The 23,405-nt window shown below is 43.0% G+C and overlaps 1 protein-coding gene across 2 annotated transcripts in view; it reads right to left on the bottom strand.

Moving 5' to 3' along the window:
- TSPAN12 (tetraspanin 12) overlaps positions 1-23,405 on the bottom strand; it is an 80,387-nt gene that overhangs the window by 5,797 nt on the left and 51,185 nt on the right. For both annotated transcript variants that reach the window (XM_035126862.3, XM_035126863.3), the window contains exons 5-7: positions 16,566-16,640; positions 7,675-7,782; positions 1,542-1,685 (exon numbers count right to left, since the gene is read on the bottom strand). In XM_035126862.3, coding sequence (XP_034982753.1) covers positions 1,542-1,685; positions 7,675-7,782; positions 16,566-16,640 — 327 coding nt within the window. The remainder of the gene's footprint in view (positions 1-1,541; positions 1,686-7,674; positions 7,783-16,565; positions 16,641-23,405) is intronic.

Here is a 23,405-nt window from a genome sequence, read left to right as displayed (position 1 = left end):
CTTAGGGGCACTTCTGGATCCAACATTGTTAACAGAGGCCCAGGTGCTCTCAGTGACCAGGAGCGCCCATTTCCAGCTACGGCTGGAACCCCTTTGGGACAGAGATGACTTTGCCAGGCTCTGGTAAATTCCAGACTGAATTGTTTATGACTACAGTGGGACCCCGACTTACAAATTTAATCCGTTCCGAATGCACACTCGTAGGTCGAAAACTTCGTAAGTCGAGTTTCCCATAGGAAAAGCGGTTTCCCATAGGAATGCATTGGAAACGGAAAAATTCGTAAGTCGAGGAAACCGCATCTAGCCGCGAACGGGTTTTCCGTTGGGATGTCGGGAAAATCGTCAGCGTGCGGCCACTTTTTCCGCTCGTAAGTCGAAAACGTCGGATGTCGAGGAGCTTGTAAGTCGAGGTCCCACTGTACTTTTGTTATGCTGTAGTTCTGCATTCTTTTCATGTTCTAAGCTGCCTTGAACATGGTTGGAACTGTGGAAAGGCAGCATACAAAAGAAATTGTGTGTGTGTGTGTGTGTGTGTGTGCTTCTGTGTAGGCAATGTAGGAATCTCAACCAAAGCATCCATGACAGATGGCTATCCAACCTCTGTTTAAATGCCTCCAAGGAAGGAGAGTCCAGAGATGTTTTTCTTTGAAGGAGAACTACTTGAAAATGATGTACAAATGGTATCTAACTCCGAGTAGGCTTGCTAAGATGTGTAAGACTGAATCAGATTAACTGCTGGAGATGCAATGAGGTTGAGCGAACGTTCTTTCATATGTGGTGGACTTGTAAAAGGGTAAAAGAGTACTGGGAAATGATCCACAATGAATTGAAAAAAAAAATGTTTAAAGGACTTTTCCAAAAAACAACAACAACACCCAGAGTCCTTTTTGTTGGGGATAATTCAGACAGAAACTCCCAGGTGTCAAAAAAGGTTGTTTATGTAGGCCACTACTGCAGCCCCCTGTTTTGTTAGCCCCAAAATGTAAAATGAGCAAAGTCGCAGCTAAAGAAGAATGGCAACTTAAACTGATGGGATATGCGCAGCTTGCGGACTTAACATATAGAATAAGAGAACAAGAAGAACATACGTTTAAAGAAGATTGGAAAATGTTTATTGAATATATGTGGGGAAATTTCGTACACTTGAAAAGGTGGGCAGCATTAAGATAAATTCAACAGTGTGAACAAGTTTTGATGGATGTAATAATGGAATACTGAACGGTTTAGTTTATGTAAAATATGCAGGGATTTATGATATGCAAAATGAACCATGGAAAGAGAAGAAGGGAAGTCACTGATATTTTAAGGATGTTTAAATGAGTATTCTAAATTGTAAAACAGAAAATGTAATTAAAATTGTATTTTTTTTAAGAAGGAAGGCAAGTCCACCACCTCCTGAGGGAGACTGTTCCCCTGTTGAACTGCTCTTACCGTCCAAAAGCTCTTCCTGATGTTTGAATGACCTCCATGGGAAGCTACTGCCATAACAGAAGCTCCCACCTTCCAAAGCTTAGAAACAAACATGCTGTGGACGTCCTTACCTCCTGGTAAAGGTCACTGAGATCCTCATGGTGCGCCTGTTTGGAGCATCCTGGGAATTCCCTGACGCAACAGGAGTCCGGAGGCCAGTCCATCTCTGTCATTTCCAGCCAGTCCGTGAAGTACACAACTCCACAGCATTTAAACTGCAAAAGGAAGATGGCACGGGTGTGATGCTCCGTGGGAATTAAGAAGAATTCGAGGTCCCCTTCCACCCTGCACCCTGTATGGAACCTAGTATGACTTTAAATGCACCTTACTTCTCTCTTCAACTAAATATTCTGGTGTGCCAAACTGGCTACTTCCTTCTGCTTGTCAGCCTTCCACCTTGGCTGAAATTAATAAATCGGGTCCTCCCTAACAAGAGGGCACGTGTTGTGGTACGACCTGGCAACCAGACCCAGTGTTGTGGGTGGGAATGTTTGGATGGCCAAATGTTCCCTCGATCCTGGGTGCAATCTGACCAATGGGATGCCAGCTAAGGAGATTGAGGGACCTCTATTTAAGCCCATGCACATGTCCTGGTTCAGGTGATAGGGGTGGCAGGACGCCTAGCCATCCCTATGCGTTGAATATTCCTCTAAAGGAATCCACGGACTCATGGTTGGTTTTCCCTGTGAGGGGTTGTGCCCGGAGCCAGAGTCCAGGGGACATCTGGGTGGAGGTCCAGCAGGGCTCCTGCTTGCCACTGTCCCAGGTGTTCACCCAAGGCTGACCTATGGTTGGTGCCCAGGGTCAGCGCTACCCGCAAGGGTGCAGGGAGCTAGTCGAACCAGATCCTATGCAACCACTCACTTGATTGCAATCAGTAAAGTTGTGGCCTAAATTCTGCTAAAAACCAAACCTAAAATTTGAGTCTTGTCTGAATTTATTTCAGAGGGTGGTTAAAAGGTCTACACATGCAAATCACTTACTCTAGAAATGAGCCATAAACTCCAGGAAAGCTCAAGTGGAATCCTCTCTTTCTCTCTCTCCCTAAATTGTGTGATTTGTAGTCATTAAACACTTTCCCCTTAACCTCGGGTTCATTCCTGTGTCTTGCGATGCATAACTCTTTTAACAAGTTGATATCAGGAAGTCAGAGAACTCTGCATAAAACACAGCCGAGTATTTTTTTTATAAAAAAAATAACATCCTTTCCATACTAAAATTATCTGCTTTCCGTAAAATAAAAAGATAGGCCCTCATTAGGGCAGAGAATGAGTGCAGCTCTAACGCACTCAATAGCTGATCTGTAAGTGGTCAGAAATAGTTAGCAGGATGTTCAAAGCGGGAAACACACCAAATCAGTTATAGTCCCATAATAGGAAGACAGCTTTTCTAATTAAGCCTCCTAAAAGATTGCCCCTGGCCAGGGATACATTTAATATGTATCGCTATTTCCAAAGTATATCTGGCGAGAGAGTGCTGCTGGGGTTCTGGCTAATTTTAAAGAAAGGACTACAGCAGGAAATTCTATTCATAGGCAGACACTTCTGTGGCATTTAAATCAGGCAGAAGGGCATTCTGCACCTTAAGAATCTCAGCTCTTTTTAAAACAGGTTTCTAGTCCTCATGATACAGAGACGGGCTTCAAAGTGCGTAGCAACAAATTTTTCAAAGGAACAGCACTGGTCAACTGAAACAAAACTGTGATGTTTTCTCAAAGACTAACAGATTCATTATGGCATGAGATTATGTGGACCAGAGGTCAGTTTGTCAGGTGCAACTTGCAGAGAGAGAAGAAAAGAGTGGAGAATATTAGTTCAAACTGACACCAAAAGGCCCCAGCAAGGCAAGAATTAACTGTCATGTCTCCTTACTTTGCAGAAATGAAGTCCAGTGTAAAACTGGGAGAACGGGCACAAGGGATCTGAAATATTCAGATCCTAACTCATGGGTAGCCAACTAAGGCCCGGGGACCCAATCGTCTTCTAAATCCGGCCCGCAGGCAGTCTGGGAATCAGCTTGTTTTTACATGAGTAGAATGTGTGCTTTTATTTAAAATGCATCGCTGGGTTATTTGTGGGGCATAGGAATTCGTTCACCACCACCCCCCAAATATAGTTTGGGCCCCCCACAGGACCGGCCCCCTGCTGAAAAAGTTTGCTGACCCCTGTCCTAACTGATAATGTATGGCAATGCAAGATAAATAATGCCAATAGATACCTACGGCGGAACACTTTCTGAAGGAACCTTCTGAAGCAAGTTCCTATTAAGGCAGCTAAATCTAATAACTGGGGTTGCATCCAACTAAGTTATACACAGAGTCAACCTATTACAATTAATGCACTTCATGTCCAATAACTTCAGTGGGTTTACTCTGAGTACGACTAGCATTGGATATAACCTATGAATTCCAATTAAGCAGCTTCACGGGGGGGGGGGGGGGAGTCTCACTCTGAAATATTCCAGTCTGCATTGGAGAGTGAAAAACACATCCATGTTTCTGAGCATTACTGTTATAAAATGTCTGACTTATTTCTATTTATTCTAAGAATAAAGACAGCCTGGTTTTGACCCATGTTTCTATGCAAAAAGCATGCTCCATTATTTTGAATAGCTCTCATTTACACTTTTGCTCTGCAAAGCAATGGACTAATAGATATTGCATTGCTGGGCCTTTGGGGTTCACTCTGAAACAACATCCTCTCTTCTGCTCTATGCATGTGTGTGTGTGTGTGTAGATAGGAAGATTGTACACATACTCATAGCTGCCAAGTTATCCCTTTTTTAAAGGGATTTTCCCTTATGCTGAATAGGCTTCCTCGCGAGAAAAGGGAAAACTTGGCAGCTATGCACATACTGCTCTATCCCTGCAAGGAAAAAAACAACAACACCAAAAAACACGTGTTTGGCAGGTTTATAGCTAGAAGTGTTTTGGGGAGAAGAGTGGGTTATATTAAAGGAGTGTTGTGAAAATCCTAAGCACAAATATTTTCAAAGAGCTGAGACGTGTCCACCAAATTATTACAAGAGTTTCCAGAAACATTTCAAAAACAAATGCCAAGTGCCCATCGTTTTGCTATTGAGCAGAGAAAAGCAGTGTCTTTGTCTCACCAGCCAAGCAAATAACCATGGCCAACGAGAGTTGGTCGGACTCATCCAGGGGAGCAAGTGTAAAAAAAAACTCCCGTCATTCATCCGTGCAAGCAATAAAGCAGTTGTATTCCACCGGCAGAGCTATACTAACTCCTTGGTGCCATCACGACGCAGTGACCACTTGTGCTCACAGCCTGGGCCCTCACAGTAGCAGCAGTGGAAGGTGTTGTGTTGGAGAAAGATGGTGCATAATTCCTGAGCCAGCTCCGGGATGGAGCATCAATTGGGTCTGGATTGGACCCAATCCAGTGGATCCTGGGCTGGCTCAATCCCGCCCCACCCCTTGAACACCCTATTTCAGAGATGCCACCAGTGAGCCTAGGTAGTGAGTGGAAGGCTGTGTCTGCCCAATCTAAATCTTGTAGCAGCCGAAGTCACACACAGTATAAACCCATTTAAATCCGTGTGCATGGCTAACTTGAGTCCATTTATTTCAGTGGCTCTACTCTGAGTATGACTTAAATGTGATTTATTGCGATGTCATTTTGCTCACTGGAAAGCAGGATCAGGTTAATTTCTGAATGAGCATTTGGGTAAAACACTTCTGCACATTTTCACTTAATCCCCCATTTAAAGTAGGGTTGCCGTATTTCAAAAGGTGAAAATCCGGACACAAAAGTTGTGGAGCTTTTTTTCTTTTCTTTTCTTTTCTTTTTTTGCAAAGAAGAAGAAGAAGATGCTGAGATACAGTGGTACCTCTACTTACGAATAACTCTACTTACGAATGTTTCTACTTATGAACAGAGCTCCGTCCGCCATCTTGGATGCGGTTTAGATAGGATTTTTTTCTACTTACGAATTTTTAGATAGGGTTGCTTCGACTTACGATTTTTTTTCTCCCAATGCATTCCTATGGGATTCGACTTTTTTAAAAAATTCAACTTACGAATGTGCATTCGGAACGCATTAAATTCGTAAGTAGGAAATTCTGTATTTTTAAGGAGATTCTGACATGGGTTGCCATACGTCCAGATTTTCCAGGACATTTCAGCAATTTCCACCCAGACACTGTCTCCAACTGCTGTATTCCAGATGAATGGCAGCCCTAAGTTAGAGCAAAGCATCATGAGATGGAGTCTCAATTACTGATCACGGCAGCAGTTCTCCACAAGTACTCCCCACTGCTATTTCAGAAACTGAGCTTTCTGGATGAAGAAGTTAGGGACTCCATTTTTAAATCCAGTCACCCGAGTGCAAGAAAGGAAGTTATTTTTTCAGATTAAGCAAACCAGAATTCTTTCATTCTGTCTTCATAAAAAGCTGCTATTTCTTCTAACACTTGCATAGCTTTAGAGGAGTGCAACTTTAAACTTGTTAATTCTACGCTCTGTCTATTGAGTGCTTTCTAAAACAAATACAGACATCAAATGTGGTCAGGAAACGCTTAAATAAACAGGAAATCTGTGCAACAGTGATAGATTTCAGATTTCAACCAGGGCAAGAGAATGACAGGCATTTAAAGTGTTCTTTTCCTGCGCCTGGACACATATCTAGAATTAATGGCTTTTACCTTGTGCACTTCCATGCTTTTGCTATAGAATAGCTCATTCTTCTTTTAAAAAACCAAACAAACAGCGCTGTGATTCCCCTCAGCAAGGATCCAAAAATATACAAAACCAGGGCTGTTCTCACCATAAGTTTGATGCAATAAATTAAACACAAACAAAAACTGGCCATTTTAACATATCAACAATCCAAAACACAGTACTTGCAACTGTTCGGAAATAGTCTTTCTGGCTATTTCCAGTCCTTCAGCATTGCGCTTTCCACCTCAAACCCTACTTTAGACATTCAAGTTTCACACTAAAAAACCTCTAGAGTCAGTATTAGCAATCTCTGACAAGCTCTTTGCTTTCATTTTGTGGGAAAGCTTCTCACTTCAACTTATGAACGTTAAACTCCCCCACCATTGGGTGGAATTTACACACATATTTTTATAAAACGCTGTGAAAATGCTTTTTTGGAAAAAAAGTTTTGAAAAATACATTGAAATTGCCATAGCTCGCTGTTGCCATCTTGTGTTGCATTTGTACATTGCACATTACAAAACACTTAAAAACGTTTTGTTTGCAGCTGACTCCTAGGTCAGGCCTGAGATTCATCCAGCCCAGTACTATTTCCAATGCCTGTCCTTAGCATAACTTAGTGGCACAGCAGTTCAAACCCCCCTTTTAACTGGATGGTGCTGGATTGGATGGGCGGACATCTCCATCATGTTCCCTGTGGGCTGCTGTAGAACTCCCCACTTCTGCCCACCAAATGTGGGGGTGAGCAGAAGTGTCGCTGGCAGGATCCCTGTGTGGGGTTTTCTAGTGTGGGGGCAGCCCTGAGCTGGAAACTGATGGATGCCAGGACAGCTTCCATTATGTGGCTGCACGGAGCTCAATTGCTTTGCTAGCTCCATGGTGGCACAGCAATCTGCCTGATCCTTCGCCTTCTGCTCTGGCTACTGTGCACAACAGGTCTACAAATACTTTGGAGACACCACAATTTCACCACCTGGCCCAGGGCTTTATAAAGGACTGTTGCCTCTGCTGCTGCTGGGCAGAGAGGGCTCCATTTTGTTTTTTTTTTGTTTAAATTCCTGTTATTTTTTACCTACGTTATTTTAAACTGTATTAAGGATGTATTCTTAGTTTTAGATTTTGATTCATGTCGAAATTGTTTTCTATTCGGTTGTGTATTTTTTGATGTGGTTTATGTATTGTTTGTGACTTTTGTAATTGTGCTATTGCTGTATTGTTTTGATATTCGACTGGAAGCCCCCCAGAGTGGCTGGGGAGACTCAGCCAGATGGGCGGGGTACAAAAAAAATTATTATTATTATTATTATTATTATTATTATTATTATTATTATTATTATACCCTGCAGCGGGGGGGGGGGGGAGTTGCAATTGTTCCCTTAATCCAGCTGCTCTTTCCAACAAATAAATGCATGTCTTCAGGGTTATTCATCAGGTTGGTTTTGTATTTTTTAATGTTTTATTCACGGTTCATGAGTATTTTTGTTCTGCCATGGTTCTGTATTATTTTGGTATCAGCTCGACCACTTACCTCTCTCTGAAAGAAATTCCAAGCATGAGTAAGCCATTGATATCTAGGCAAGCCGTAGTTGGTCATTCTGGCTTTCAAAGTGACCATATCTGACCACTGCACAGGGACCTGAGGGCGGGGGGACAAAACACAGAAACGTAAATCCATGTGTTGGAAGACTCAGGATGGACAAAATAAAGTACTTCATTCAGCTATGCAATTCTCTCCCTGCGGAGGTGGTGATGGCCGCCATCTTGGATGGCTTAAAAAAGGGATGAGAGAAATTAATAAAGGATAAGGCTACTAACACAATGTCTAAGCTCTGCAGTATGGTTCTGAATACAAGTTCAAGCTTGTTGTCCATCATTTTTCACAGCGAGGATTTTCATGGCTTCCTTTTCTGAAGGCTGAGAAGGGAAAACCTCATCAGGATTGCTCTTTCCTCTCAAAAACGGTTCTCCGATATTGACTATATTTGATATTTCATTGAAAGGAAGCAATACATTCTCGTTTAGAATTGTGCAAAATAACAACCACAACAACAACACCTGCACATGAAATTGACCAGGGTGATAGGGAATCAATTACAATGAATATTTATCCAGTAAAAGACCTGACTGAAAAACACTCTAATAAAATGATCCACAAAATGTGAAGAGAATCAATAGGAAGAAACACATGGGTGGTATTCAACTAAGTCCTACTCAGAGTAGACCCATTGAAATTAACGAAGCTAAGTTAGTCACATTCATTAGCTTTGGTGGATCTAAATAGAACCACAGTTGAATACCACCCATAGTTTATTTTCGCTGGTAAAATCAACAGCAGCAGCCATACTTGCCCAGACCACCATTTTTAAGCTCGCAGGGCATGCTTGATAGGTGTGAGGAAATATTTCCTTTACAATTCTCCCCTCCACCCACAAAAAATAAAGACTATTTTTTAGATGTGTACAGCTTGTTTTCTCATGACCCCAGTCAGTGCTTGAGTAACAAGGTTCAGCATGATTCTGATTCCATCAACTTCACTGTTCTCTGAGTGAGAGAGCAATTCTGCATCAAAATTAAAGCCCACTGAAACGCCCTAATTCTGATCTCGATTCTGTAATTCTGCATGCCTACATTCACATTAACACCAAAACTATTACAGCTTTTTCCTAGTTGGCTGAATGCTCTTGGGGGCGGCCAGGCAGAGAAATTTCTGTTGCAGCTCCTCAAGTGGTTTCCCTCCCACTTTAGTGATAAGCTGCAGGTCTCCAGATTTTTATGGGTTTTATCATTTGGCATCCTTGCCCTGCCTGTCCTTATTAGGTAGCGAGCTAATGGGAAAGCATTTTGCAAAAGCAAACTAGTGATAATGGCTCCTCATAAAACTAAGCAACTATTACAGAGCAGGAGGTTTATCGTGTAAAGAAAAGCACTAAATCCTCTCATGAAAACAGATGGTGAGACTCAAGATGGGGGCCTCCATCCTCAAATAACGCTTCCAGACTGGTACATGCTGGAGTGTGAATGACAATACTATGGAATCCATTCTTAAACACAATTTAAAATGATACCAGCTTCGCGTGTACTTGGTTCTATTTAAATCTGATTCAAGGTAATATGAGTTGTTTCCCTTACTTTTAGCACAATAAGCATTCAGTCTTTCAGTATAGGACCCCTGGACGGCTAAGTCCAGTCAAAGGCGACTGAGGTTGCGGCGCTCATCTCGCTTTCAGGTCGAGGGTGCTGGCATTTGTCCACAGACTGCTTTCCGGGTCATGTGGCCAGCATGACTAAACCGCTTCTGGTGCAACAGGACACCGTGACAGAAACCAGAGCACACGGAAACGCCGTTTACCTTCCCACCTCAGCGGTACCTATTTATCTACTTGCACTGGTGTGCTTTCGAACTGCTAGGTTGGCAGGAGCTGGGAAAGAGCGACGGGAGCTCACCCCGTTGCGGGGATTTGAACCGCCGGCCTTCCGATTGGCAAACCCAAGAGGTTCAGTGGTTTAGACCAGTGGTCCTCAACCTTGGGCCTCCAGATGTTTTGAGACTACAATTCCCATCATCCCTGACCACTGGTCCTGCTAGCTAGGGACCATGGGAGTTGTAGGCCAAAAACATCTGGAGGCCCAAGGTTGAGGACCACTGGTTTAGACCACAGCGCCGCCCGCGTCTCTTCGGTGAAGAGGAAGTCACTGCTAGCTTAGGCAAAGAAACCTTTTTCAAAGCTCATAGCAAATCATCATTGTACCTTCCGACTTGGTATTTCCCCCTATTCTGGGTTTAGTTAGGTTAGTTTAATGATATACTGTTCACTTATCTCCATCTAACAATGGTGAAACCAAGGTGGCTTCCAGGTATTAAAGCATAAAAACCACAAAAGCAAAATGCGAATAGTAAGCTACAATACAAACAACACCATCGCAAAATGCAACGCAGCAAAAGAGAAAATAATAAGGACCATAACCAGGTAAGATGACAGTGATTTGTTTCAATGCATCAGGTGAGAACTAGTATTAATAAATTTTCAGCCATTAATAAATTTTCAGCCATTCATGTTGACAAGGACCAACTGTGACTTTTGTACCAGTTTTGTGGTTGTGGACAGAAATTTGTAAATGAGAGGACAACTGGTATGACAGGCTCAGAAATGACTTCCTTCCCCCCCCCCAAAAGAGGAGGACAAGCAATATTACCCGTTACATTTTCAGATTTTTTGTAACATGGCCTTCTAATGTTCCACCATCTCATGATATTTGTGGATTAGTGAACAGAAACATACCCGGGATGTTTATTCATTCCACCACGAGTTACTCTACAAAATGGGTGAAATTGGACATTGTCACACTTCTAATAAATATTAATTATAGCCAGAAAATGAAATGTCATGCCATGACATAGAGCCAAACATCAAATGACAACTATGGAAACTACCATTAAAATGCAGGCAGTGCTGGCGGTTGTATTACCTGAATTAATATTTTTTTGCCACAGCTGCCGAGGGCGTTAACTGGCCAGCTCAACTCCCTTCCAGTCTTTGTCGATGTTAACATACAGGAACTTGGAATAAGAGGTTCTTAGAATTAAAATCTCTATCTTAAGTGTGAATGGAGATCACAAAAATTGTCTGGGAATCTACAAGACACCCAAATCTTGAAATCTCTTGAAAAATGGCACAAATGTTGTGATTAAATAAGAGAGATTGTCACATTTGTAGGCCAACGTTCTTGTGTTGAACTGTCATTCAAATCATGAATGAGAAAATGTACATTTCTCTACGTCCCTAGGTCTACAGATGTACCTTCCAGAACAAAATCATTTCCCTACGTCTTGTATAAATGTGCATCAAGATAAAAGCAGGTGTCTATGATATATTTCTGAGAAAATGGTTTAATTCTTAGGGGTGTATAAGGAGGTTGAAGAATCAATGTGCACGATTGTGTCCATTTCTAATCAAGCTTGCTCTCAGCAAGCAGCCTGGATTTTAAAATCATGTTTATTGTCATTTTTCTAATAGCTTCCAGGCCTAAAACTTTGCTTCGAGGAAGCTAAGCACCAGTTTGTGGTTTCTCAGCCTTATGGAAGACATTAGACACACCAGACACACTTCTGGTTGTGAGAACTATCATAACAGAAATCAGATACTCGATGCAAATGTTCTCACAGCAGATACATGCCAAAAAAGTGTCAAGTGAGACTTTAAGTGCAGCAATGACTCTTTTTTTCCCAAGGATGCACAAGCACCTGTACTGACTGGACCTCTGACATGGCTTCGCGTCGTTCTCACAGTTTTATGCGAAGTTGAAACCAAAATGGGGCACAGTTCATATTGTTCTTTGCCCTTTCTGTCGCTTAAGTCTTCATGAGCCGTAACTCCTGAGAGATACTCCAAGCTGCACAACTGGTACGGAGAGAAATGAGTTTCTCTTAGTATTGTTATAAATAGCAACGATAGTGAGTGAGAGGACACTCGTTCCAAGTTATACATCTCTCACAGCATCTAACTGTGACCCTGAACTAAAACTCCCATCTTCCTTGGTCATGCTGGTTGGAGCTGATGAGAGCTGTAGTTCAGCAACAAATAGAAGGCCACTGGTTCGACATTCCTGCCCTAAAAACAAAAGAAATTTGTTGAGTTCACACTTAATGGGAAAGCATGGCTTCCTGCTTACGAGAACAAGCCACAGCAGACTTCACATGTTCCCTAGTCCTCTTCACACATGTGCCGGAAGAAAAATCTGAAAGCTTCTGCTCTCTGTTTTAAACTGCTTATGATGTAAATGGAGTGAAGGTGAGAAGGAATAGATTTGGGAACTGATAGGATTCAAAGCAATTCATGGTTTAGGGGTAGCCCAAAGACAAAAGTAGGGAACTCACCAGTGACCTAAAAGTGAAAACTTGTGTTGGAAACTAAAGGAAAGCTATTGCTTGGGAAACACTAGGAAATAAATATTATTCCCCGATCATAGCTGGAAATTTGGATAAATTGAAGAGTTCGCTGTTAAAGAATGCTGAACTTAGTTTATTTGTTAGATGTCACGCTCTTGCCCAGCAAGAATGATATAAGCAGCAGAGAAATTTGCACAGCAAGTTACGCAGCAGAGACTGCTAAGGGCAGGGTGGCATCGCTTGACCGGCTTCCCAACAACATGCCTTGCTCCTGGTTACAGGGTGGGAGTGCAAGACAGCAGGGATCTCAACAAGGTGCAGGCAGAGCTAATCTCCTGGCTGCCTTGCTCCTCTACCTGTCGGTAACCAGGAGCAACATATGGCATTGGGAAGCCAGGTGATTCGACCACCAATATATGCATTCACTGCACATGGCAGGTTGTGCAAACGGGTCTAGTGAGCAGTTCTCTGCCAAACCGGAAGCGGAGTTTCTGTGCTGAGAACAGAGGATAAAATGGGATACACTCCTTGCAGGAAGGATAGAGCGTACAGGTAAGGACAAATTAAATATCAAATCCTTCATAGTTGTTATGTAGCAGAATCACATACCTAATTTCCAGTGCCCTTTGTAATAAATAAGCAAACACACACACACACAAGATCAGAGATTGTGGCCCTCTTGTTGGACTATTACCACTGGCCATGCTAGTGGACGCTGATGGGGGTTGGAGTCTAACAACATCTGGAGGACCAGAGGTTCTACTCCTATTCTCAGAGAGTCCCAATTCCTATTCTAGATACAGCTGCATCACAGGAGTGTGGATGCCAGAAGGGAGGATGGGGAGCTTAATTCCAGTGATCTTCACCACAGTTCCACATACAGCAGACAACATGACCCTGTTGAACTTCTTCATCAACACAGAGTGTGCGCAGCGAATGGAGCACAGAAATAAAAAGCTGTCCACAAGATCTTTTCTTAGTTTTATTTTTGAAAACGTAACAGCCAATCGCTCCAAGCCATCACTCCTCCTCACCAGCAGCTTACAAGACATTTGAGCAAACTAAATACAGTTTCAGTTAACCAATTATCCTATCACATCCCTTCCTGGTGCAGAAAGCAACTCCCCTTTTAATTAGGCAAAAAGTCGAGAGACCACAGGTGTGCAGCTAAGTAGGACAAACTGCAAATATACACCTCTAAAACCAACCTGGTTCCTGAGTAGCATTACCCATGTGTACAGCCCCCAGCAGGGGTCTGCCTTGGCCAACAAGACCTACAGCCATGCAGGGTGGGCCGGCCACCCCTGACCCAATGTTTCTTGTTTCTTTTCCTCTGCACTGTTGCTGCCTGTTCACATGCCCTCTCCAAACTTGCAAACGGTGACAAAGGTACGGAGAAAAAGCCATATGGGAAGCCTGCCGAGAGACTGGGACACAGTGGAGGAATCGTCCCCCAATGCCTCTACACTGGTATGACGTCTCCTTCTAGTCCAACCCTCAGGCAGCGCCTGTCAAGAAGCAGTATTCCTGAGCTCCCAAAAACTCTTCCTTCCTCACAATCCCAGGGCAAGGGGGGAAACACTCAGCGGATAAAGGAAGCATGCAGTTACATTTCCATTTTTATTCTGACATTTCCACAAAGCAATCTATTTTTTTTGTTTTATTTTTAGAAACGGCAGTTGTATTTGGAATAGTCGCCTCTCGCTGGAAATCTGTACAGCAAGGGAATGGGTTCTGATGAAAACTGTTTGCATGCATTCTCAGGCGCGAGATCTGCCAGAAATTCCTTTGGTCCCAGTGCTGTGCAAATACCAAATGAACTCTCTCTTTTTTTTTATTTAAAAAGAAAAAGGAAACAGCCAACACCACAGCGACGTAATTTCTAATACACTTGCTGCTGTTGAAAAGGCCACTGCCGCGGTTATATTTTGGCAGCTCTGTGAAAAAACTTGTCACTCTCTTCATAAATATGTACCAAACAGAATATAAGGTGGGAGAATTTAACAGTTAGCCGAATAACATGCCAGCTTCTTTTCTCCTCAGTGATTAAACTATTTCCCCATGCAAGAAGAACAACTCTAGCTTGAAAAGGATGCCACCTCAAGGCAAAAGCTCATATGAATGATTGCTGTTTTAGAAATGATGTGAGTTTTCCACAGACCACGAGCAACTTAAGAAACAGTCGCTAGACTTTTTCCAGCATGTGGCATTTAACAGATGGAATATATTGTGGCCCCGATCCAGCTGTGACTAAGACAGCAATCCTAACAATCCAGTGAATACGCCCAATGGGGAGCAAACCTGTACAATCATACCTCAGTTTAAGTACGCCTCGGTTTGAGTATTTCCAGTTTAAGTACTCCGCGGACCTGTCTGGAACGGATTAATCCACTTTCCATTACTTTCAATGGGAAAGTTCGCTTCAGGTTAAGTACGCTTCAGGTTAAGTATGGACTTCCAGAACCAATTACACTCATACCTCGGGTTATGTATGCGTCAGTTTGAGTTCTCCATGGACCGTCTGGAACAGATTAATCCACTTTCCATTACTTTCAATGGGAAAGTTCACTTCAGGTTAAGTACGCTTCAGGTTAAGTACAGACTTCCGGAACCAATTGTGTTTGTAAACCGAGGTACCACTGTATAGAACTGCTGTGCGTACCTTATGGAAAGCAACAGAGCTTTCAAACAAGTCGAGACTGACCTGTTTCATTTATTTCAATGGGTTTCAAAAGAACAGCTACATTTATCTGAATCAGGGACTAGTGCCTGGTCATTTAACAAAGAACAGTGGTGCCTCGCTTAACGAATGCCCGCTTAACGAAATTTCCGCTTAACGAAAGGATTTTTCGAGCGGAGGTTGCCTCGCTAGACGAATTCGTTTTATGAAAAATTTGTCTAGCGAATCACGGTTTCCCATAGGAATGCATTGAAATTCAATTAATGTGTTCCTATGGGCAAAAAAAAAAATCCAAAAAAAATTCAATGCATTCCTATGCGATTCGCTAGACAAATTTTTCGTTATAAGAAAAGACCCGTGGAACAAATTAAATTCGTCTAGCGAGGCACCACTGAATTTCAATATGCAACCTCCTCAAAAGGAAATGAAGAATGCAGTCTCTTCCACTCCACACACACACACAGTTTCCCCATTTTTTTAAAAAAATATGTTACAAATGGGTGCCATTTCCCCAACTCAAAGCAATACAAATAAAAGCAAAGCATCCTCACACAACAGTGCCTGCACATCCAAAACTAATTTTCGGGATTAATATGAAATAATTTGTAACAGGTGATTCTGAATTTGCACTTTACTGCTTATTTGAGCAAGATGTGATCAAAAGGAAGCCTTTAGTATGGGTAGAATCTGAGAATGCAATCCTGTACAGACTTACTTGAGGGTAAGTCTTATTAAGCTCAGTGAGACTTGCAAGGGGATTGTGCTGAGAGTCGCTTTTACGTGGCGAGTTAACATTTTCACTGCAAATTCTCTGATCGCATGGGTCTCCATCCCTATAAGTCTTTGGCGAGGCTAATTTTTTCTCAATGAAAATTTGGCTCGGTATAATGCCAGACACAGAGAACCTGATTATGTTTGTGTTAAGGACATTTTAGAAACAATTGCATTTCCAAAAGGACAGCTGATAATCGTACACAACACATACAAAAGCACTTGCTGTTAAAACTGCTATTCAGGGATTAATCTGAGCTGATACTCGGCTCCCACATCCTGTTTTCACTGCTAGGATTCCTCCCTATAGAACACCCAAAATAATAATGAAAAACGCCTCTAAACATGCACAGCGTAATAAATTTTAAAAATTCTGCCACCTGTCGCCATATGTGGGGCTATCCATGGTCATTCATCAAGGACATGGCAGAAGTGGTTTCTGACATTCCACTTTACACAACAATACAAAATTAGAATGCTTCAAAATAAGGATCCGTAGATAAGAAACGCAATCTGGACACATTTACTGAGAATTCCAGTGAGATCTATTGGACTTGCAGCCCAGTTTGTGGGTTTCAGATTCACATGTCACTAACACTAAGCAAGAGAATCCCAAGGCTGCCATTGGACATCCACTTACCTGGAAGTAAGCTCCATTTAACCCAACAGGACTTACTTCTGAGTAGAATGGTACAGGATTGCACGGCAAACTTTCAATTGATTTCCATAGGCTTTGTTTCCAAATAAGCGTGCTTAGAACGGCAGCACAAATTAGAGAGAAGGAATTGCAGTTGGTTCTCGAACGGAATCCGTTTCCAGAAGTCTGTTCAACTTCCAAAACGTTCGGAAACCAAAATGCAGCTTCTGATTGGCTACAGAAAGCTCCTGCAGCCAATTGGAAGCTGCGAAAGCCCCGTCGGACATTCGGCTTCCAAAAATAGTTCACAAACCAGAACACTCACTTCCAGGTTTGCGGTGTTTGAGAGCAAAAATGTTTGAGAACTAAGCTGTTCAAAAACCAAGGTACGACTGTATTTTTTTCCCAATCAAAATATTTGAACACTGTACATTACCCACTCACCGCAATTTCCTGCTCGTAGGTCCAAACACCGCAGGCCAGTTCAATGCAGAATATCACAAGCAAACTTCCAAAATACTGCAAAACACAAAGCAGGAGTTAAATTGTTACTAGTCTGGTGGGGAGAAATGACTTCTTGTTTTAAAACACAATTTTCGCACTCTAAAAATCCTAAAATAATTTTGGCTTCTTAACCAAAAACATATATCTCCCAGTCCTACGTGGAAAGCGAGATGTTCCAAACCCACTTAATCAATGAGTTGGATGCAAGCCAACTGCTGTTATAATAAACAATTAGACAAAAGCTGCTCATAGAGGGTAGTTTTTGCCCAGAGGGTAGTTTTCAAGAATTAAGGGTAGAAGAGGAATTCAGAACATGCAGCTGGCACTATCAACTCCCCTACACGATATAGCAGGTTACATAACCAGTGGCTGTTCAATTCCAAGTAATAATTTTAGGATCAAGTTGCAAGGCAGTTATTTACCATGCAGTAAATCAAAGCTGGTTTACCATACTGTTATTTCTCAAAAAAACATCAACCCCAAAACCCTAACTTCTCTAGCCACTACCCAACAAATCGCACTGACGTGACGAACGACACACTAGGAGGAATGTTATTGGTAGCAACCACAGTTTGACATATATACAGCACATCCGAGCGTTCAAAGGGTTTCCCGTGTGTCCTTTCAGGAAACCTACAAAAAGCTATTTGGTCGCTATCATAGGCGGTGGGTCTTATTTAAGGTCACCCAGTAAGCAAATAGTTAAAGCAAAATAAAAAAAATTCCTTCAGTAGCACCTTAAAGACCAACTAAGTTTTTATTTTGGTATGAGCTTTCGTGTGCATGCACACTACTTCAGATACACTTGAAACAGAAGTCAGTCCCTTATGTATATACAGAGGGTGGGGGGGAGTGGGTGATGGGCTGATGGGAGTGGTAAACCTGTAGATGGCTGTTAACGACTGCTGATTACTGCAATTGGTCCTGCGGGGAAAAAGCAAGGGCTGAGGCGCTAAAGAAAGCTAGATCATGCATAATGAGATAAGAATCCAATGTCTTTGTTCATCCCAGGTGGCTCCATGGTTTTAAGCTTGGTAATGAGTTCCAATTCAGCAACTTCTCTTTCCAGTCTGTTCCTGGAATTTTTCTGTAATAAAACAGCTGCTTTGAGATCTTGTATAGAACACTTCAATCTCCCAGGACTGACTTCTGTTTCAAGTGTATCTGAAGAAGTGTGCATGCACACGAAAGCTCATACCAAAATAAAAAACTTAGTTGGTCTTTAAGGTGCTACTGAAGGAATTTTTTCATTTTGCTTCGACTCAGACCAACACGGCTACCTACCTGTAACTACAAATAGTTAAAGTGAGTGTTGATCCACAGCTATAGCAGTTGTTTAAAAAAGGTGTTTAAAAATGCAACCTTTGTGGTTTGGGTAAGCACATCGACTTACTTATCGGGTGGATATAGAAGAAACAATTCCTGGCACCTTCTGGTTCAGTCATAGCGCCAGGAGATTTCAGTCGGCAAGCTTTAATTGGAAGATGGGCCTGTATCAAGCATTACTTGTCATAAGGCAGGGGTAGGCAACCTAAGGCCCATGGGCCGCAAGTGGCCCAGGGGGGTCATTTAACCGGCCCACAAGCTGCCTGCAGACATAGATGCTGGAAATCACGCCTGCACAGACACAGACGCTGGAAATTGCGGGCGTGTGCACTCACACATGCGCGCAATCTGGCCCACGGAGAGATCTCCGCTGGAGTGAACTGGCCCAGGCGAGGTAAACCTTGCCGACTCCTGTCTTAGGGCTTATTAATAGGAGATGTTTGTGCATGAGAGAAAGAGAGAAGCATCGCTTTCTTATTTGTTACTGAAATTCAAACGCATACAAATTTGTTATTGGCGTCAGAACGACCAGGGACCAAACACAAGAAGGAATCTCTCATATTCAGGCTGCAGGCCTATGAACATAGCTGTCAACCCTCCCTTTTTTTGCGGGGAAACTCCCTTATTCCAAGCCACAGCTGTCAGCTTCCCCTTTTTTTGCTGGAAATTCCTTTATTCCAGCGCCATTTCCCGCTGCTATCCTGGATTGTTAGATATACCGTAGACCAGGGGTCCCCAAACTAAGGCCCGGGGGCCAGATGCGGCCCAATCGCCTTCTAAATCCGGCCCGCAGACGGTTCGGGAAACAGCATGTTACATGAGTAGAATGTGTCCTTTTATTTAAAATGCATTTCTGGGTTATTTGTGGTGCATAGGAATTCGTTCATATTTTTTTCCAAAATATAGTCCGGCCCCCCACAAGGTCTGAGGGACAGTGGACCGGCCCCCTGCTGAAAAAGTTTGCTGACCCCTGCCGTAGACTGTCCCCGGGACAGGTGAGGCTGCTGCTGATCCCTTATTTTCAAATCCGAAAGTGGACAGCTGTGCCTATGAATGATTTTTAGCCAGTCACACATGCCCCCTTTGAATAGTTTGGGTCAAGGAAACACGCTTTGCAAGTGGCACAGCCATTCACAGTCGCAATGGCAGCGGCAACTTTGGGCCCATCCTTCCGCTAAGCCTCCATCTCCAACTGCACGGCAGCTCATCACCAAACAAGAGTACAGCTTGCTAAAATTGTCTGGGGTATTTCACAGAAGAGGCGGCTACTTTGGTCAGTGGCAGACCTGGTTCAGGGAACTTAAGTTTCTGAGAAACGGTTGCAAAGGGGGTAGAATAAGGTGGAGGCCCAGAACGCCAAATGTGCCCTATCGGGTCCTGTTGGCACTCTTCCCAGGCCACAACCCCTATCCTCAGACTGCATCCATCAAAGGTCTTCTTCTGTGCCCTCCTTGCGGCACTGAACAGTGATAACGCTACTACTCTTTTGGCTGTATGGGTGTATGAGGTGGCTGGGTGCTGGAATCCCAAGGGAGCAGAAAAGACTATGTATGCGACCACGGCTGCACGGATGTTATTGGCCCAGAGATGGAAAGATGATAAAGTCCCTACCAGAGAAGAATGGCAGATGAAGTTGATGGACTATGACAGATGAAGTTGATGGACTATGCCGAAAGGGCTGAAATGACGGGAAGATTCAGAAATCAGGAAGACCAAAATTTTAATAAGGAACGGGGAAAATTTATAACCATTGTAAATGGTTGAAATCGTTAGTAGGATTAGAATATCACTTGTAGGTTAAGGGTGAATTCTGGACACAATGAAGATGTAAAAGATTTGTATCATCATAAAAGATGCAGGAGGAAATTAATAATAAGACCCACAAAAGGGAGGTTGGAAGTCCAGGAGATTCCTTGAAATCTTGTCTTTATGATTTATGTTTTATATATCTCCGTAAAACTTTAATTTGAAAAATGAAATAAATGTTAAAAAAGAAAAGGTGGCTGTATATAGGAAACTTGTGACTTTACACATCTGTTGCTCTGACCCATCACTGGCTTATGGCTTTCAGAAAGTCGCCTTTGGGCAGTTTCCCCAACCCTGAGAGAGAATGTGCAGGTTATTTACAGCAAAGAAGTGGGGGTAATGTTGTTCTTGGGAAATGTTGTTGTTGTTGTTGTTGTTGTTGTTGTTGTTGTTGTTGTTGTTTTAAAAAAAGCATTTTATGGGTCTTTGCAAAAGTGTTTCCTATTTTCTCTCTTCTGTCAAAGTTACAGCATTGCTAGAAAACCAATGAATCATTTGTCAGGATGCATCTTCCGCTGTTATTAATTTATTCCCTTTCACCGCTCTAATAAACAACATACATGCATACAGTGTGTCGTACGGATCGACTCTGCCATCATATTTCAGGCAATGGTGCAAGGAATGACGGCGTGGAAATAGAAAATGCTTCACATGCAACCGTTCAGCCATTTCTTCTGCACTCAATATATTGGTTTAATTCCAACATTTCCTTTTTTTTCTGAATGCCATTAAATGTTTCACAGCTGAAGCAACACAGAAATATATAATGGCTTTCTGCCTTACAACAGGTTTTCAGAAAGTTTCTGAATAACTACAGAGATAGCTTTTAAGTACAGTACTGTTTAAAAGATGGGGGGGGGTGAGTGCTTCCAAAACCCAAGAAAATAGATCCTGACCGCTGGGGAGCACATGATGCATGAGGTTATCATCCACTCCCCTAAACCCTTGACTTCCCCCCGTAAGCAAAGTCAGGAAAGAGAGAAGAGAGAAGGGCAGATTCCAAGGGTGAGCAGCTGCAGAAGGAAACCTTCAGGGAATCTCAAAAGGCTGGCATATACAGCGTGCCAAACAAATGCCAAAGGATTGCAAGATGTGAAGTACAGCATTTCCCACTGGCTACCAGTTTTCTTCCGAGAAACAAGCAAGCCAGACGTCGGCCTGTACCCTTGGAAACATCTCATGACCCCCAGAAGAACGCTCAATTTGCACAGGGAACTCAAAAGAAGAAGGAGAGAGCCAACAAAAGTTCCTGCATTTGTAACCGATGGTTTCTGCTGCTCAGATCATAGTCACAACCCAATGAAGCGTGGTGAGAGGCAGCCCAAAGATCACTCTGGACTCTGCTCTTTTAAAACTCTGATTAATTCCGGGAACAGCATCCAGGCTGGAAATAATGGGAAATGAATTCCTCAGGGCACACTTCTTTTCGGCTACCCTTATCAAAATCCCGGAGTGATGAAACTCAGCTTTTCCCGTTTGCATGCCAATGAAAGGGCGTTTCCTCAACTGGCAAGACAAACTATTTTAGAAATGGAATGAATGTCACTAGGTCTTTAAAAATAAATCCTCTCCATGACAGATATGATCAAAGCAAAAAGGGTGGACTTAGGTCAAGCAAATTGAAATGTAGCTGTTGACTTCAGCGACATCAGGATGGGACTAAATGATCCCCCTTATTATTTGCCAGTACATGGGGCGTGAAGATACACACAACTACTTCTTCATTCTTTCAACTACTTTCATTCATTCTTTTAAAGCCCCAAATGTTCTGTGGATTGTGTTAATTTTCTCAGGTTTCCCCTGAATGTGGCACTATTCTTTATGGGTTGTGCATGTATGTGTTTTTAATGCAGACTTCATTTCTTCTCCACATTACCATTTCAAAAATAATAAATGGCATGTGCTTATCAGTTTATTCCCACATGATCAAATACAAGTGAAACATTTCAGATGGTTTGAACAGAAAGTGAATGAGAGGAAAGCTGAGTTTTCCTGAGCAAAGCAAGACCTTACGGGTGCTGATAATAATAATAATAATAATAATAATAATAATAATAATAATAATAATAATAATTTATTATTTATACCCCGCCCATCTGGCCGGGTTTCCCCAGCCACTTTGGGCGGCTTCCAACAGAAACATTAAAATACACTAATTTGTTAAACATTAAAAGCCTCCATAAACAGGGCTGCCTTCAGATGTCTTCTAAAAATCTGGTAGCTGTTTTCCTTTTTGACATCTGATTGGAGGGCGTTCCACAGGGCAGGCGCCACCACCGAGAAGGCCCTCTGCCTGATTAGGAAACCATGGTCCCATGCACGCAACAGGGCCCCTAGATATAGAAATACCGGTACATGGATGTCAAGATAGCGTCGTGCTATCCTCCCATTATTTGCCATCTTGGCAAATAATCCTCAAGGCTAGAGGGGGAGAGCCCTGTGGAAGGTGATTGCCACGCTTAAAAGCAAAGCAAAGCAAAGAAACCTGTAGTCCAGGCATCCCCAAACTGTGGCCCTCCAGATGTTTTGGCCTACAACTGCCTTGATCCCTAGCTAACAGGACCAGTGGTTGGGGAAGATAGGAATTGTAGTCCAAAACATCTGGAGGGCCGAAGTTTGGAAATGCCTGCTGTAGTCCAATGGTCAATGAGTATGGAAGTTGTGTCACAGATTGTTCACCCTTTCTGTAAGAGTAGGAATATGCAGCATTGAAAGGAACTAGCTGATACTCCTCCATTAGGCTGATCAAGCATAAGACGTTGCCTTGATGCAGCACTTTCGAGAACGCCATGTGGAACTCTCTTGAGCAAAGAAACCTACTGACGCATTTGGAAGTCAAATATGACCTTCTAGGAAGCATGTTCCTGGTGAACTAGGAACTTTGCCACATCAATGGTCTAACAACTGTACTTCTTGTGTCACCTCAATTGTCAATAAGGTATTTGGTATGCCATTAATGCTCTAGAACAGGGTTGCCCAAACTTGGGTCTCCAGCTGCTTTTGGATTACAAATCCCATCATCCCTAGCCACTGGTCCTGCTAGCTAGGGATGATGGGAGTTGTAGTCCAAGTTTGGGAAACGCGGCTCTAGAGCATAGCCTCTCAGTATAGCCCCACCTGTGGAAAAGCTGCTGGAGGGCTCACGGACAAGCTGTCTTCACTCAGTTTATTCTGATATTCCCTGGGAAGCCCCCCACCCCACCCTTCCAGACACATCCCAGGCCTCCCTGCGGCCCCCGCAACTCTCAGGAGATCCTGATCATCCAAATATCCGTATTCAAGTGCATGGCTATTGTGAGCAACAGTTAAGCACACGGCTACCTTTATTAAAATAAATGAGTCTGGGATGCAACGTGATTAAACAGGAAAAGAGTGTCAGGAGCAGCTGGCACCATCAGCTCCCTGCCCAAGCTGTCAGCCTAATGGGAAGCTGCTGGCATGAGTCAAAAGAACCAGAAGAAGCCAGGCAAGGCAGCCCGGGGAAGGAGGAGGAGGAGGAGGGGGGGGGGTGGCTCAACCTGGATACAGGTGTAGCCTGCAGCACATTTAGGGAGGGGATGTCAGGGACCGTGCTGAGGAGGGCTGCACTGAGGAGGAATGATGGGAGCCTCCCCCTCCCCCTGATCCTGATCAGGATCCTGAGTCTCC

Source organism: Zootoca vivipara, chromosome 9, assembly GCF_965207765.1.
Source record: "Zootoca vivipara chromosome 9, rZooViv2.hap1.1, whole genome shotgun sequence".
NCBI lineage: Eukaryota > Metazoa > Chordata > Lepidosauria > Squamata > Lacertidae > Zootoca > Zootoca vivipara.
The sequence above is the reverse complement of the archived record's forward strand: the minus strand, read 5'-3'. Positions and strand labels throughout refer to the sequence as shown.